The sequence below is a fragment of the Sylvia atricapilla genome, chromosome 7, assembly GCF_009819655.1.
Source record: "Sylvia atricapilla isolate bSylAtr1 chromosome 7, bSylAtr1.pri, whole genome shotgun sequence".
Classification (NCBI taxonomy): Eukaryota; Metazoa; Chordata; class Aves; order Passeriformes; family Sylviidae; genus Sylvia; species Sylvia atricapilla.
Genome location: NC_089146.1, coordinates 28,974,280 through 28,991,813, shown reverse-complemented (window position 1 = coordinate 28,991,813; position 17,534 = coordinate 28,974,280). Strand labels below are relative to the sequence as shown.

The following is a 17,534-nucleotide window of genomic DNA, read 5'->3' as shown; positions in this document are numbered from 1 at the left end:
GATCTGCCTGCTCTGCAGGGGAAGAAAAAAACCTGTGCAATCTGGATTTTTGTGTGTGCTGGGGGTTCCCTTTTCACCGTGCCCAACCTCTGTGTGTGTGTGCAGGTGACCGGACGTCGTTCCGAGTCCAGGTGCGGCAGGTGGAGGATTATCCCGTGGACCTCTACTACCTGATGGATCTGTCCCTGTCCATGAACGACGACCTGGACAACATCCGCAATCTGGGGACCAAGCTGGCTGAGGAGATGCGAAAGCTCACCAGCAATTTCCGTCTGGGGTTCGGCTCCTTCGTGGACAAAAACATCTCTCCTTTCTCCTACACGGCGCCAAGATACCAAAACAACCCCTGCATTGGGTAAGTGGTGGGTGCAGAGAGCCTGGCTCCAGTCTTCACTTGTTTGCTTTAAATGATGAACCACGCTTTGGCCCTGGCTTTTGGGAATGATGATTAGCCGTGGGTGTCACTGAGCAATTCAAAATAGGACAGCTTCTAATTTTGCTGTGGCTGTTGGGAGATCTCTGCATCTAGACATGGGAAACTGTTGTACCAGGGGGCCTAAAGCTATTTTTAAGTACCTGAAAAGGATGCAGACATAGCAGGCTTTTTTACAGCCTTTAAGGAAAAGGAGCCAGAGCCAGAAATTCCTGATTTCTGTCCTAGCTCTGAGTCATAGTTTGGCATTGAGTAAATCAATTAAACTTTTTAGTCTGCATTTTACAGATACGGAGACCAAGGCAATGTAAATCCTCCTCAACAAAAGTGTTGGGAGGAACTGAGATTTGTGATAGCCTTTAGTACTGATTAGTGAGTTTTTGTAGAGTGTTTTTAAGGTGGCAGGCAGGTTTTTTCATCTTTATTGCTGTGGAAGGAAAGCAAATTGGCAATTGCAAAAGACACAAATGATGTGGTTTACTTTGTGGTGGTATCAGAGCCTTCGTCCCTTTATTTCCTTTTTTTTTTTTTTTTTTTTTTTTTGGCTTGTGTCTTTGCAAGAGTCATTTTGTTTGCCTTTTAACCACCAGAGGCAGGATCAAGTTCACTGAACTGAGGATTATGCCAGAGTGAAGTTGAGTATAGGGAAGGGTGCCCAGCCTCAGATAGGTTTGGATGTTGGAACTGAGAGATGGATACAGCAGCAAGTGCCCTCCTGGGAGAGTGTCCCCACTGACACCTTTAGTAGTCCCCATTTTCACCTCATCCATCAGTGGGTGCTTCCTAGTCATGTAAGGGCGGTGAGGAGAACCCTTTCATTTGAGCCATTTGTGGATGCTTACACTGTAAGATCACCTCACGCATGGATGCCAAGCTCTGTGCATGCTCTGAGAGGCAGATAAGGACAGCTTGTATTCTAGGCCAGCTTTTGGCGCTGACCAAGCATTGGCATCTCACTGCACATTGCTTGTTGAGCAGACAAAAATTATCTGTATTCTCTTTTTTACCAGTTCTGTCCAGAGAGGAAAGTCAAATGGATTTTAACATTGAAAATTTTAATCATGTCACTTTTGTCTAAAGTGACCACACTGAGCCAGGAAGGTGTCTCTGCCACAATGGCATTGTATACACACCACACTCTTCATAGTGCTTCTCCCGGAAGTTTGGCATGGCCTCTGAGGGATCCTCTGTCATCTCTGTCATCCTTAGTCTCTGATACCTGCCCTCAGGCTGGGGAAAGGCTCCAGCTGGAGAAATCTTGGGGACTTTTGCTGGTGTGTGTGATTTATTTGGAGTGACACGGCTTTTACCAAGTAAAACATGCAGGAGGAGATGGGTGCAAAAGGGGGAGAGGGTGGATCTGGACAGCTCAGCAACGAGGCATACCTGAAACTTCCAATGACCTTTTATCAAGAACATCCAGAGCTGTCACCTCAGCTTTTCCCACCATGATCAGGCAATCTGTATGCTCCTTTGGCTTTACCCAGCTGGTTGCTTTTCTTTCTGCGGGTTGCTTTAAGCCAGCCTGGTCTTGGGGAAACATTTGGGAAGGATTGCCCACAGCATCTCATCTGGTAGGTGCTTCCTTCCAGTTGCCATGTGTCTCCTGTTCATCCAAAGCAGGGGTGCTGGCTCCCTGCTCTCTGATGGAGTGTCCTTCCCCTGCTCTGTGTGGGGCTCTGGCTGCTGCCATGTGTCACTGGTGCAGTGAGGTGGGTTGTCAGGCGTGGTTTTGTTTGCAGCTATTTCTGGTGTCAAAACAAACCATTCAACATCTAAGAAAAGCTGCAAGTAAACACGAGCTGCAATGGATTCTTTTTGCTCCTGGTCCAGGTTCTCCCCTCCTCTTCCTTGTGGTGATGACTGACTTGCAGGTCTGCGCAGGGTGCAGCCCTGTATCCATTGTCTTCTTCATCACCTCTGCTCCTGACTCACCATCCTGGTGAGCTAAGGGCAGCTTGCTGAGACCCTGCAGTGCAGAAGTTTCAGACACACCAAAATCCTTGCCTTGCCCTGGGTGCGAGCATGATGCAAATCCGGACATGGATCATGGATCAAAAGGGAAGGCTCTGATTGCCAGCCAAGCCCAGGGCAATGAGACGTGCCCCATGGTTAAGCTGTGTGTGGCTGTGTGGATGGAAATCCCTGCTCTGGGGTTGCTTGTGAGGGATTTGAGTTCTCAGAGATGGTAAATTTTAAATACTCCTTTGAGTAAAAAGCCTCTTGCAACTTATCCATAGTGGGTCATGTGTCAGCAGAGGCTCTTAATTGCACTCTGGGTTATGTGTTTAAAGATAAGAATAAGAGTGAATTAGTGCCAGGCCAACTCCTTTTTAAATACATTTCTTCTTAACCCTTCCCGTCCCTCTCTCCTGCACACACTCACTGATTTCCCACGCCAGAGGAGCTTCTTTGCTGAGCTCTCCAGGTGAGCACCCAAACTGCCTTCTCATGGTTTCGTATGGGAAAAAAAAAGGTTTCCTGGTAGCCTGCCAAATCATTTCTCTGCCTTAGGGTGCCCATCCTAACTTTCTGCTCTGGTGGCGCCCTGGGAAGCAGAGATGGTGTTTGCTCACCAGCTCGCAGGGAGAGTGGGAGGAGGCTTGAGCTGGTGTTGGTTATTATTCCATCTCACACTGGACAATTGCCAGGAGCCTGGTGATGTGCAGTAGGTGTAGGGTGGCTTGTACTGGCAATAAAACTGGATGACACAGTGAAAATCCATACTGCAGAAGAGAGGAAAGGTGTCTCTTGGCAGCGATGCTCCTGCCCTTTGACACCAGCCCACTGGCTCTGCACGTGTGGGACACAGCTCCTATGGCCCTCTTGGGCTGCTGCCAGAGCACAGCCTCTCCATCACTGGGTCACATCCTTGACTGCAGATTCCCAGTGTGAAAAGCACTTGATGAGTGCTGAAACCGCAGAGCTGCATGGCCCAGGGTGGGCTGGTGCTCAGTGTCTCTGCTCACACCATACGTGGAGAGACATGTTCAGGTCCTGGTGGGATCTCTGGAAGCTTCACCTTCTGAAAGTCCCTGAGGGGAAGCAAAACAGTATTGCCTCTACTGTAGGGTTTGGTAGAAAAACAGCCGGAAATTGAAGTGTCCAAAATATGAAACATTGTGAACAGAATTTTGGAGACGAACCTGGTAGGGCTGGGAGCTTCTGTAGTTCTTGGCTGTGGGTGTGGTTCCTCCCACTGAGCTGACCACTCCTCTGCTCTTCCCACAGTTATAAGCTGTTCCCCAGCTGTGTCCCATCCTTTGGCTTCCGCCACCTCCTGTCCTTGACGGATAAAGTTGACCGTTTCAATGAAGAAGTCCAGAAACAGAAGGTCTCCCGCAACCGAGATGCTCCCGAGGGCGGCTTCGATGCCATTCTGCAGGCTGCTGTGTGCAAGGTGAGTTGCTCTGATTTCTGGAGATTTCCAAACTGAGCAAGCTGAAGTTTGCCATTTCTTGGATAAATTTTTTCTTGGAGAAACTGAAAAACGCTTTTAAAAGTAGAGGGTTTTGTTTATATGTGCTTTTGTAGATAAACAGGCAAAGGAAAAAAAGATTAATTCTTTTTCTAGCTTAAGGGGATAAAAATGGAGCTTTTGCAAATGCAAATTTAGGGCTGAGATTTCATTACACTGTTAAACCTTTGCTGCTGAGCACCTGGGACAGAATCCTGTAAGATTCACCTACACTTGTGTGCAGCAGCACTGCACGTCAGCACAATGTGTTTTTCAAGGGTGTGTCAAACACATCTTGCAGTAGTTGACCCATGTTGAGGGTTGAAGCTGGTTCCTTCTGCTCATACTTTCCCTCTTTTTATGTGGGGGGGGTTGATCTCTCCTCTGAGTGCTGATAGCCTTCTCTCCCTCTTTGTCAGCAGAACTGGAGCAGAGTTCATTAGCTTGGTACCATGTCCTTAGAGTTTTTGGAGATGCTTGCTTGCAGATCTTTCTGGAACAAGTAGTTGGGTTGCTTCATATCCCTTTGTCATGAAGGAAAGTGTTTGCTCCACTCTGACATGTATGAGCTTCCCTGCTCATCGGGAATGGCTCTATTTGCTATTTCCCCTATTGCTGCAATTTGCTTTGGGTTTGCCTCAGCCTTGTGTAGTCCTTTTGGTTGTGCATGTTTTCTTCTGGGTCTGAATTATGGGAGCTGGGAGATGGGAATGGTCTGTGGGAGTGGTGGGATGCAGGCATGTGGACAACCAGATCTTTCCTTGCCTGGGTTGGCTTCACTGTGCTTCTTGGTCTTGGCAGGACTGAACCTGCCCCACTGGAGCATCTTCCCACAGATATTGTTGTTGGCATAGCTACAGTGCTGCTCCCAGTTATTGCCTGGATATAAAGGTGCTTCTCTGTTTTGGAGGGGTGGCTCCCATGAGCAGGGATGGCTCAGGATGGTGACTCAGTTGTGCCATTCATCATGTGGGTTATTGCACTCCCTTTCCACGATGTTATTGCAAAAACAGGCAAATATTTCCCTACGGTGCAGCAGTACTTCAGTGTGTATCACCAGGGCCCATTTCTGAAGTTTTGGTGGAAGGCAGGAGACCTGCAAGATATTTCCTCTATATTTGTGCCAAGGGAGACTGTTGGTAAGGACCAAAATCTTCACCTGTCCTTCTTGAATGCACAGCCCTTCTACATTTTGAAGAATAATTTAAATGCTGGTACCACCTAAATTCAGGAATGAGCACTCTCTAGGAAGGGTGAGCAAAGATGAGCATGTGCACATGTGACTGTTGGCATGATGTGGCAGGTGATGACAGTGAATTTCTGCAGCCATAGCAGTTAATTAATTACAGGAGCTTGGATGTGGGAAAGGAAGTGTGTGCAAGGCAGGCAAACCGGCTGTGCCATGACTCGTGCTGCATTGGCAGTTCCTTGCTCTGGGCAGAGAAGCTGCCTCATCACAGCCATGAGCAGCAAAGACTCTGTCTGTCCAGAGTTAAAAAAGGCAAAATTTCAGGGTAGCTGGTGGACATTGGGATATTTGGTGTCCCGTGGTCAAAATGGGAACTTATTGCTTAATTTCCCTTGTGGTCCCCAAGCAATGGCCCAGGCTGGTCAGTGGCTGTGGGTTGTGGTGAGGCTCAACACCCCTGGGATGGGTGAGGGTTGCAGACATCTGGGATGGCAGTGAAGTGCAGCTTTGCTGACGAGGATGTTCTTGGCATGGAGATTTTTAGCCTGTAGTGACTAATGGAGTGTCATGGGGAAGAAAACCTGAGAAAAAGGCAGCAGTTTCTGTGAACTCAGGAACTATTCCACCCCTCACCCCCTATGCATGGAGTACATATGGGTACCTTGGTGACTTCTGGGGTGGGTTTCCTCATCACTGCTGTGGCACCCCATTGCATCTCACTGGCATGCTCCAGCTTTTTCCACGGTAGTTATCACCTTAAAAAGTGCCCTGCCTTGGGGACATGCAGTGTGTTGCCCATGAAGGACTTTGTGCTCAACTTCAAGGGGAGAGCTGGTCATGGCTTAGCACAGCCTCACTGTCTCCAAGCATAGTGTCTAAACAAGGTCTTCTCCTCCTCTTCTGAGGTGTCAGAAACAATACCTCCCGTGTTGGCTAGATGTTTTTACACTGTAATGCATAGCAAGCATTTCTTCTGCATGAGCTGCCTAAGGGCTCTGTAGCACTCGAGTCATTTTTTGGCCTAGTTTCCAACCCGAGGAATGGGGGAAGTTTGTACAGCTAATAGAGACTAAGGAGCAGGCCCAGGGCTTGGCTCCTTTCTGAAAGATGAAGATATGGTAAATGTTATTCTTGAGGCAATGAAAGAGCCAGAGACAATAAGCCTTTATTCTGATGCTAAAATAGTATGCCAGGAATATTAATCACCCTTCCATAATTACATTTTCCATTTGCAGTATTTTGGTTTTTTGCTACTCTCCAAGTGCAAGCCTCATATGGCTCAGTGGTATGTGTAAGTTTCAGGTCTTATATACTAAGATGCAGTGAGGAGATAATGCTAGATTGGAAAATAAAGCATCTTTTGGAATGGTTTTGATTGGTGCTTCCTAGACACTGGTATATGGAATTGGCCAAGGCATCTGGGAGACATTGAGGTGCCTTTCAGAGCAACATCAAGTGAAGGAGGTTTTGGCTTTTGATCCCTAAGGCATACTTGCCTTGCACCTGTATCTGTTTCTTGCTTCCAAGAAGGTCTGCACCTGAGAAACTGGTGAGGTTTTAGACAAACTGATGAAGGCAGGGGAGTCTCCTGGCAACTGAGTCTTGGCAATCGAATGGCTTTTATTAAGTGCCCAAAGTATCCATGTAGGTATTTATGCAGGCATGGAAATATAGGGTTTGCAGCTTTTTCAATAGTATTTGGAGAGCTGTACTGAGGCAGCTGTGGCAGTTTTGCCACTCACTATTGGCTGTATGGAGTGGGAAGCTGGTTTTTTGGGGTACAGAAGGCAGCTGCAGGTGGTGGGCGGGATCCGTAGCACCCCCAGCGCTGTTGGAAACATGTTACTCTTCTTTGGGCCTAGTCTCAGCCCTGCTTGAAAAATCCTTCTTATCCCATAAGGATCAAAAACCAGATGAGGGGGTAGGCATGAGTGCAGGGTTTTTTGTTCAGCAATCCCAGTCCAATAAAAATAAATGAAATTCTCCTTGGTTATTTTCTTTAAGCGGAGTGGAGTGCTGTTCTGGGTTTCTCAGTGGAAACTGCATGCTGAAGAGCTGTATTTTCCAGTGCCTGGAAGCCCCTGGCAGAGGCACTGTGAGATGCTCCTTGGCATGCCAGACTCCTTGGGGGGCTCTTTTCATAGGTCTACAGCTTTTTTTGGTGTGGGATCAGCACAGACTCGGCCAGCCCATCCAAAGCACCCTGGTCTGATGCTCTGAGGCATCACATACTTTCAGTGCCTGGATATTGGCACTGAGACTGTGGGTGCTCACTGCTTTTTGGGAGTGAGATCCTGAACTGAGCAGCCACAGCAGTTTTGGTATTGTGTGCATGGGCAATTGTGTCAGAGTCATGGAGAGTTTGTCTGCAAAGGAATGCTTAACCCATGATTTAAAGGTGGGCTTAGCAGACAGGTGACCAGCACCAGCCCCCTGAACTGACTTTGCTGCTTGAATGCAGCTCTTTTTCTTTGTGTGCAGCACATTTCTAAGGAAATGAAACTCAGATTAATCCTTCTAATCTCTTTGGGAGTTTCTTGGCCTTAATAATTTAAAAAGAAATCAGCTTTGGATACTGAAAGAAAAGTGAATTGGAAGGGCTTCTGTCCAGTGGCTGAGTAGACTGAAAACTGCCTCTTGCATTATTAGAGCTGTAATCACTTTTGGGTTGAGTTCTTAAGAAGTTACATTTTGGCATGAAGTTTTAGCCTTTTGTCCAGTGGGGTAACTTCAGTGGAATGGATCCTGCTTCCCAGAGCAAAGAAGTCCTCATTGCTTCCTGAGCTGGACTGTAACGTGCCAGTGCATGGTAAAGGATGTGTGTTGCCAAAAATTTCTTCCTATGTCCTTATGTGTATTGTGGGGTCTTTAAAAAGTCAATAAAGAAAATAAACCTTCTGTAACTGGGAAGAAAAAGGAATCTACTCTGGAACAGTGTCCCTGAAGGAAGAGTTATATTTATCAGAAGGATCAGTAGGCTTTGGGCTATGACTCACATTTGGAGGCAAAAATTGCACTGGCACATGTGATTCTGCACCCTTCTGCCTTCTCTGCCTTCCTGCCCTGCCCACGCCAGTGCTTTCCGTAGGAAGGGCCAGCACCTTCCTGTAAACAGGGCAGAGCTTGGGTTTTGCTAAATAAGATGAGGAGTAACTCTAGAGGAGTTGGGTATCTCCATCTGCACAGTGTTCCCACCAGTGGCCTTCTACTAGCTTTTTCTACCTTGTGCCTTCCCAGAGGATTTGTGTGGTGGTGCTCTGAGGCAGGGTCCGGTGGGAGGGAGATGCTGGAAGTGTGTGGGCAGGGAAGATGTGGGGCTGTGTCCTTGCTGGCAGATGCTCAGTGTGGCCATCCCAAGGGGAAGCTCCGGGTGATGGGACTTTTTGCCTTCAGTCTGTGCCATTGCAGGGTCTCCCTGCTGTGTGGTCAGCAGCAAAACCCCTGCCCACCCAACTTGGGAGTGACCTGGCAGCAGGAGCAGACACTGAGCAGAGTGGGATTTGCTGCAGCATTGTGGTTTACAAAAATTTCCTTTGGACACCTCTGTTTCCTTCCACTTCCATCGCAACAAAATGCTCCGGTGTGTTGTTATAGGCACAGATCTGCTTCTTGGGCTGATGAAAACTTGGAAACCTGGGGGAGCTCCATGGGAGGGAAATGTTTGTAATTTACATCTTACCGTTTTACTTGAAAAAAAAATCTGTCCTTGCATCTCTCTCCATGCAAAGACAGTGATAATGTCTAGTCCTTGCACAGAGGGACCAGGGAGGGTCAGAGGACACTTCATGTGCTGTGCTTGACACCTCAGTGGTTTCACAGGGACCCCTACAGTATGTCTTGACATTACTGTGTTTTTAAATAGGCAGAGCAGCACTGTGCAGAGTGGTTGTGTGGCATTAGTGCCAGCAGCAATGGCAAAGGTCCCTGCTCTGCTCTGGCTTTGTGTACCCCTGCCCTTCTGGGCTGTGTGCAGGGAGATGGAGCTGTTTGGGCACGTGTAGAGCTGTACAATGAAATAGCAGAGGCACCATGGCTTCCAGGAGATGTCTGCAGAAGGGGATCAGGGCAGAGTGCCTGGGCATGCATGCGAGTGCACCAAAGCCAGTCCCCTCAGGCAGGGACCTCACTTTGTCCATCACAGCTCTGAAAGAGCCTTTATGAAATGTAATGAAAGTGCTGAGCAGGGATATTGCAGCTCTTGCTGTTGCATTGGCTGCTCCACAGAGCTAAGGAAACAAGGTCAGATTAAACGTGTGTGGAGGAAGTTGGCCGGTCTCCTTTGGCTGTAAAACCAGCTGAAATTCTTACTCTTGGATGTGGGTAGAGGAGGTCTGGTGGACAGTCCACATACCTCCTCATGCCTTTTAAATGAAGTGTGTTGGAAGGAGATGCTGGGAAATGCTGGATGGGCTCCTGACGTTTTGTTTTCTTACCAGGGCTGGGTGGACAGGAGCATGGTACTCTCCTAATTAATGCTAATGGGTCTGCTGCTGGCCAGGCACGTGGCTGGGACCATGTGCAGGGCGAGGGGTGAAGCGTGGGCTTGGCAGGGGCAGGCTGCTGTCTCTCACAGGGTTTGCTGTCCCCCAGGAGAAGATCGGCTGGCGTAAGGAGGCGTCTCACCTGCTGGTGTTCACCACGGATGATGTGCCCCACATAGCCCTGGACGGGAAGCTGGGGGGGCTGGTGCAGCCCCACGATGGCCAGTGCCACCTGAACGAAGCCAACGAGTACAGCGCGTCCAGCCAGCTGGTGAGTGGGGCACGGGGCCCAGCCCTGAGGGACTGAGGGCTGCTGGACCTCTCTGGAGACCAGCCAGCCCCTACTCCAGCAGCTTTTGGCAAATGCAGTGCCTGGTTTAACCCAGCAATTTGCTAATAAAATCTGCTCTTCCCTTGGGCATTCCCCCCTAGTGAATGCTTCTGTGATGTTCAAAAACGAGTTGGTGACTTAGTGAGTTCCTTCAAAGCTCATTGCAAGGGATGGAAAAGTAACTTGGTGTCCTGAAGAGCGTTACATTTTGCCTGCCAAGTGTAGAGGGAGCATAGAATATGTCATCCCTTTTCTGAAATATGTCTGAGGAGAGTGGAGTCTGAGGACTGTCCAGAGGACTCTTTCTGAGGAGGGTGTATATGCCTTGATGTGGCTGCACTAGTAAGTACAACAGAATACTCCTTTGATTTTGTTTGTTCTCTACAGCCTTTGAGCACAACACTAACGTGAGGCTTAGTAATAAACAGGTGAACTAGCCCTTTTTAAAAATTGAACTCGGTGGAGGAAACTTCTGGGATGAATGAGCACTCGCCTGCCACTTCATTATCCTGTCCCTCTGCAGAATGGTGCTTTATTCAGCAGATCACATACCCTAATTATGATTTTTGTTCCTCAGTGTCGCCCTGTGAGGGGAGGGGGATCTGGGTGGCTGTGTTAAGGTCAGAAGCTGAGCTCTACAGTGGAACCCCCTGTGCAATCCTACCATGTGGCTGTATATGTAAGGGAGCACAGTCCCCAAACTGGCTCCTTATGTGGAGTTAATGCTGGGGAGCTGGCATGGAGATATGCTGCCTTGGTGTTCCCGTGTTTGAATCTCAGAGGCTCTCAGTCAGCCTTCCAGTCTTCAAGTAAATGAGTTTTTTTTTTCCCAAGGACAGCACTTTAAAAGCAGGCAGGAGTTTTAAACTCAAGCTGGTCTCTTGAAACTGAGCTCTGGTTCCTTATTCTGTTGCTAGAGCAGTGTCTCCCTGCCATCCACTCTGCCTGGGAAATCTGCAGAATTAAAGAGCTTAGAGTAATCTCTTTATGGTCCCAGTATGCAGAAAGAACAGGCGATGGATGTTTCTGCTTTGGGAGAAAAAAATGGATACACTTCCACTTTCTGCAGCTCTAGATCTCCCTGCACCCCTCGAGATAGCAGCCATTTAGCACATGTGCATCTGCTGATAGCAAAATAGGAAAGGGAAAGAAATAAACTCAGTGTTTTGGGTATTGCTGTGGCTAGTGGTGTTATCAGTCATGCGTTCTAGTGAGGAGTGCAGTAGAAATATTTAACAGATTTCTGCTGTTTCAATTGGGATTGTGCTGGTACATCAGGGACTTCATCCCACAACAGAACATGTGTCTGGAACGAATTTTGCTGTTGGAAAGAGAGGAGCAATGAAATTATAGTCTTTGTTTCTGTGTTACCCACCAGTCATTCTGCCTTTTTGTTTTTTTTTCCCCGTAGGATTATCCTTCCCTGGCGCTTCTTGGGGAGAAACTTGCTGAAAACAACATCCACCTGATTTTCGCTGTCACAAAAGGTCATTACATGCTGTACAAGGTAAGTGCTGCCGAGTTGCCTGGGCTGGGGGGAGACTGAAATGCCTCTGGGGGCCCTGGGGAGTGGAGGCAGCTGCAGCCGTGTGTGTGCAGTGGTAAACACGGGAGTGCAGTGAGCAGGGTGCATGCATGTGGCCACAGGCTGCCCAGTGCTGCAGGCAGGCAGGGCTCAGCCCTGCTAGGCCTTTCAGCAGAAAGCACTAAAGCTTCTTAGGGCAAACAGATATCTATGTGTGTTAGTGAGCATGTGAAGGGCTAAAATAGACTCCATGTTAATCTGGATGTTCGGACGGCTGCCAGCGTGCAGCGTGCCAGAGAGCAGAAACCTGCTCGGCCCATTCTGCAGTGACTTAATCCCATTACCTAATCATGCACAGCCTTTCTGCCCAGCTGTGTTTTTCCATCACTGAGTCCAGGGCCCTGACGTGCCACACACAATCTGAACTCTCCTGCCATCCCCGCTCTCCCTCCAAAAGGCAAGTTGACCCAAGGCACAAAGACCAACCTGTGTCTGGAGCTGCCCTGCGGGTGCAGGGGTGGTGTTTCAGGCGGGGTTGCTTTTGGAAACCTCTGCCGAGGCCCTCGAGGCTCGAGCAGGAACAACAAGCAGTGTGTTGCTACGGTCGGGATGCTGCTGTTTGCCCGTGGGGAGTGGGAGGGCTGAGCTGGTTCTCCACCCCTGGCTCTCCTGGGGATGCTCAGGGCTGTGAGGGAAGTTGGGACAGCCGCCTCTCCCTCCCTGCGGTGCCAGCTTTCCTTGAGTGCACAGCGGTGGGCCTTGCCCCCTCCAGCAGCAGAGCCAGGAATGTTTGTCCCTGTCCCATGGCCATGAGCTGTGTTTAATATTTGACATGCTTCATTAGCAATGCTTTACTTCTGGAAGCTCCACGTTAATGGGAGCCAAACCATACCTTGTACATTACTGGGTGATGGGGCAGTGTGTGTGCCTTGTGTCCCTGGCATGGGGTCAATCCCTTCTCCTCTGCTTTCCTCTCTGCACCTCAACATTTTCATTTTTCTTCTATTTTGTTTTTTTCTTTAAGAACTTCACCACTTTGATCCCTGGAACAACAGTGGAGATTTTGCACAAAGATTCCAAGAATATAATTGAGCTGATTGTCAAAGCCTACAACGTAAGTGCATTTTAATACTACAGCTGCTGAAGTGAGAAGTGCTAAGAGCTTGGCCAGCTCAGCTCCCCCTGGTGAACTCCACCCAGCTTGGCTGCCTCCCTCCCCTCCTGTCCTCTCCACACTGCTGGAGCTGGGATGTCCACCCTGGGGGGAGAACAAGGTGTGTGAGGAGGACAAGAAGCATGGATACCCAAGAGAGTCTGTGGGACAGAAGAAAATTTCACCTCATGTCTCTCGTGTGCAGAATTGCCCACAAAACACAGCCCCCATCTCAAACAGTTCTCTCTCAGAGCACCCTACCAGTAGATAAAATAGATTTCTTTGTTATCTGATGTTCAGAGGACTCTCAAGGATGGGACCAGGTCCAGATAGGGTCGCATCCTTGCACTGCTCTCTGTGCAGCCCACGCTGGTTTTCAGCACCATGTGAGTATCACCATGCTCCCAGAGGAGCCCTGTGTGGCACTGCCAGTGAGGAGGACAGCAAGGGACCTGGAGTTGTACTGCTGACCTGATGTCATCCATCTCCATGGAGATCAGGGGAACAGATCAATTAGAAGCAGCTAAATTGCATGTTCATAGCATAGTTAGTGTCAACATTTGTGTTGACTTCTCTCTGGATTCTTATGGGTCATGAATTCTTCATGATCTTGCAAGGATATTGCTGGGTGTTGGGTATGGAGATATGACCCCACAACTGGCCAGCCCTCAGGCAGAGTTGTTCATGCATGAGACCTGTGGGCACAGCTTTCAATGCCTGCAAGCTCATCTTGGTACTACATTCATTGGTGCAGGGAGTCAATAAGAACTTCTTTGGAGAAGTTTACACATCCAGAATCCGTGTGGGGTTGTGGTGTGATTTGCTTTCCTTTTCCCCAGCTCCCTGCAGTTAGAGCAGCATTTGGTTATGCCTTTGGGAGTAGTGCTTCCCAAAGCTTCACCCTCTGAGGAAGGCAATGAACAAAGGTTAATGTTGCTAATGAGGCCCAGGAGATACTGCTAATCAAAAGCCCAGTTGTCCCCATTTGTCCCCTTGAGGTAGCAGGATCTTGTGCATGAGATGCTTGGCTGGAGAGAAAGAAATGAATATTTATTATTCCACATTGACTTTGCATGTGGCCTCAGTGCCATCACGTGGAAACCTCCCTTTGCCTTGTTTTTGCAGCTGTGAGATACATCCATGCCTCCATTTCACCACCCCTCAAGCCTTTGCAGATCAATACAAGCTGATGGAAACCATTGGGAATCCTGTGGCTGCACCACTGCTCCCTCCTTCTCTTTGCTTGTGAGCTTTCCAGCACGGCAGGCTGGAAACCACTTGGGTGCTTAGAGCAGGGTGCCCCGTGGAATGAGCTCTGTGGGTTGACTGACTGCTGAGACTGGGGTTAGTTTCTTGCCTGTTCAGCTGGGTGATGGGTGTGGGCTGGGACTCCCAGGAGTGCTGCTGGGATCTGGCAGCTCCGGCCTGTGCCACAGTCAGCCCAGGGCCACCGGAAACCTGGCACCCACCCAGCCCGTCTCCTCTTGGTAGCTTTGTTTTTTTTTCCTGGAATGACAAAAGAAATCACTGAGGGAGATGGCTAAAATTCAGTTTCCCGAATGGGAGTGAACCCTTTTTTATTCCCCATGTAAAGGAAAGTCTGTGCCTGGAGAAATCCTTCATCTGGGACTGTCTTCTCCTGCAGGGTGGCAGTGGCTGATGTTCTGCGCCTGGGCTCAGTTCCTCCCCTTCAGTGTTTTGTCCATTTCTGGTTCTCTCTCATCTGCTTCCCCTCACTAATGCACACATCAGACTTGCTCAGGGCTTACGTCACCCTCAGGATCGCTTTTCCCCATCTCTTCATCTTCCATCTCCCTTTTCATCTGCCCAGCATGCTGTCCCCTCTCCCTGATCCCACCAGAGAACAGGGACTGCTTTGTACTGCCCTTCCCCCCAATCTCAGTGTACCTGGGAGATGGAAAAGCTCATGGGAGGCTGTGCCCAGGCACAGGGCTGGGTTTGGACTGATGAGATGCTGGTTTAAGAAACACTTTCCTAAACCAAATCCAGGCAGGTCATGGGAGTGTTTCTTGTTGCAACCACCAGTTGCCCTCCGTGGTGGCTGTGGTGTGTAACAGTGCCAAGGGGCTGATAATAATGGCACTGCATTTAGGGTAACAGCATGACTATATAGGGCTAATTAGAGACTTGGTGTCTGTGTGGGAACATAGGATGAGCCTGTGCAAGGTCATACTGAGGCCTGGCCTGGTGTCCTGTTTTCTGCCATAGTTTCAATGGGATGCTCTGGGAAAGAAGACAGGGGAGCATATCAGCTAATTTCTACAGCATCATTTGGGGCTGAGCAGTATCCATTGATTAATGGGCAATTAGCATATGCAGCTTTCAGCCCACAGGCAATGGATGCTCTGTATGGTCCCAGTTGGTACCCCATGAACAGCTTCTCTGTTACAGTAGAGAGATGGGAAATTATTCCTTTCTTTCCTCAAGGACTGTTTAGATTCATGTGGCCAAAACTCATTTATTTCCTGTCCATTTCTAGAAGCATTGGCTCTTTGCTGGCGTGTGAACCTTGCTTTTGTCATCACATGTACTGGCAAGAGGTCTCAATTAGCACTTTTCCTTAATCTGGTCTCTTTGGTGAGGGCTGAGGACAGGGGGAAGAGAGATGGAGCTGGAAGTTGGCTATGGATAATCAGCATATTTGTACGAAAAGCTCCATTTTGAAAAAACTTTGTTGTTTTTGGACACCACTGGTATAAAAATCAGTTCCAGCCATTGGAAGAATTAAACAAAACAATGTCATTCCAAATTAATATTTATAAACTTCATTTTGTTGTGACCTAAAAAGTCTGTGTATGGAACAGGGCAGAGAGTTGAGAAGCAGAAGAAAGAGGTAGAAACACACCAAAACCTCACAGATGGAAAAAGCTTTTCACTTTGAAAAGTGTTTTTCAAGGAAAGAGATATTTCATTAAAGTTTTCCCATGGTGCTGTTTCCAGCTGACACTTATGAAAGGGTGCTTTTTGTTCAGCTTTTTCTTCTGAGAAGCAGAATACATTTTTCTGACCAGTTGGGTGAAATGGAGAAAGTGGGACAGAGTTAGAGAAATTTTATGTCTTCTCTGTGCTGCACTACAGACATTGTAGGAAAGCTGCCAGTGGAGAATCAGGCTTTGCACTTTGCTCAGGAGCTGGTTTACAGCGAGGAGATGGTGCAGATGTGCACAGAAAGCTCTGACCTTCAATTCAGAGATATTCTGTTTGTGGTTGAGAAGGTTTTCTTCTTTTTCTTGTGCACTTGTATGCTGTCAGTACTGGCTGCAGTGTCCATTACACCTATCCTAGAGGGCATAAGCCAGCTGCAGGGGTGGTATGCAGCTCACTGTGAATCTAGTTGTGATCATCAGAAGTCTTCTTAACTAATTAGGTCAAATTCAAATGTCAATGTGTGTGCAGGGCTGATTTTTTTTCATATAGATGCAGAGATGTCCTACCCACCCTCTGGAAATGCCGGGAAAAGAAGCTAAAGCAGGAGAAACCTTTCTGGTTTTGGGAGCTTGATGGTTTGCTTTCCCATTGTGTTTCCAGAGTATTCGGTCCAAGGTGGAGCTCACAGTCTGGGACAGCCCTGAGGACATTGGCTTGACCTTCACTGCCACGTGCCAGGATGGATTGAGCTATCCTGGGCTCAGGAAGTGTGGGGATCTCAAAATTGGAGATACGGTGAGTCTGCCTTTCAGTCTGTTCCCTGGAGAGGCTGTTTTACCTGCTTCCCTCAGTTGATGAGTTGTCCTGGGCAATAAAACACAGTTCTGCTCATTTTCCTCTGCTTTTCTCATGGTAATGTAAAAACCCACAGAGAGTGGTTCTGCTAGAAATAGTTCTGGGTGGTGCAGGTCAGTCCAAGGTGAGCTGTGAGGAAAGAGGGCAAGTATCTTGTCTACAGTACTGAGCTAAAGGTCCTGATGGGGCAGCAGGATGCAATAGTCAAAAATGGGCTTTTTTCCCTTAATCACAGACATTCACATCACACTTTCACCTGTGAAATTCCATGGGCAGCATCCCTCCTCTCCTGTGTTCAGTTCCTAGGTTATTGGATGGCAGCACAGACTGAAAGAAATGTTACACATGGCATAATCCATCCTGTGCTTTTTAAAAAGCAGTGAAGCTAAGCTTTGCTTGTTAAAATTTAGTATTGATACAGATAAATGAGTTGCTGGGCTGCAGGCCTAGGGCAGGAGGGCTCAGGTCAGTGGGGAACTTCTCCATTTCTTCAGACTTTTGCTGTCTGAGGCCATGGGTGTGGGTTCATTAGCAGCCTGATTGCCTTATTTGAGAAGAGTCACTCTGCAAACATACCAGAGCTCTCAGTGCTGTGGCATATAAAAATAGTTTGAAAGAGTCAACAGTAGCTGGAGTTTTACCCCACCAAATAAGGATCATGTGAGGTGTTAAACAGGGAAGTGGCCTTGCTTTTTAAACTGAATTTACTGGATGTTGGATAGGTAGGTAAAAGCAATTGCTGTAGCTCCTTGTTCTTACAGCAAAACCTGAATCCCCAAGGATGCAGTCAGTCTGGTGGTTGATCCTGGGCTCACAGCTTTGGCAGGAGCATGGGGATTGCTCCAGCTGCTGCAGCTTGTGCCATAAAGGGTGTGGCTGTGAGTGCAGCAGGGAGCTAGCACTGTCACCGCTCCAGTTTTGGGGGCACTCTGAGTGTCAAGGTGCCAGCACAGGCAGAGATGTCACAGGATCGTGGGGTCATGTACCTCCACCCCCTCTTCTCAGCTGCTTTCTGCCCCATTGCTCCCACGTGGCTCGAGATTGACTCCTGCTAAGAAAGTTTCCCCAAAGAGGATAATGCTGGCACTGGACCCTAATCTGCCAGAGTTTAGTCCTGGGGCTGTGGGTGTCAGCGGGTGAAAGGGAGCAGGAATACCCTGATCCCCTTAGCTTGCTGTCTGATCTCCTCCTCTGTAATTTGAGCTTCTATGCTAATTGCTT

The 17,534-nt window shown here is 48.4% G+C and overlaps 1 protein-coding gene across 1 annotated transcript in view; it reads left to right on the top strand.

Moving 5' to 3' along the window:
- ITGB5 (integrin subunit beta 5) overlaps positions 1–17,534 on the top strand; it is a 58,341-nt gene that overhangs the window by 15,617 nt on the left and 25,190 nt on the right. Inside the window, exons 4-9 of the mRNA XM_066323089.1 lie at positions 106–355; positions 3,665–3,833; positions 9,670–9,831; positions 11,303–11,398; positions 12,441–12,530; positions 16,119–16,253. Of these exons, the coding sequence (XP_066179186.1) occupies positions 106–355; positions 3,665–3,833; positions 9,670–9,831; positions 11,303–11,398; positions 12,441–12,530; positions 16,119–16,253 (902 nt within the window). The remainder of the gene's footprint in view (positions 1–105; positions 356–3,664; positions 3,834–9,669; positions 9,832–11,302; positions 11,399–12,440; positions 12,531–16,118; positions 16,254–17,534) is intronic.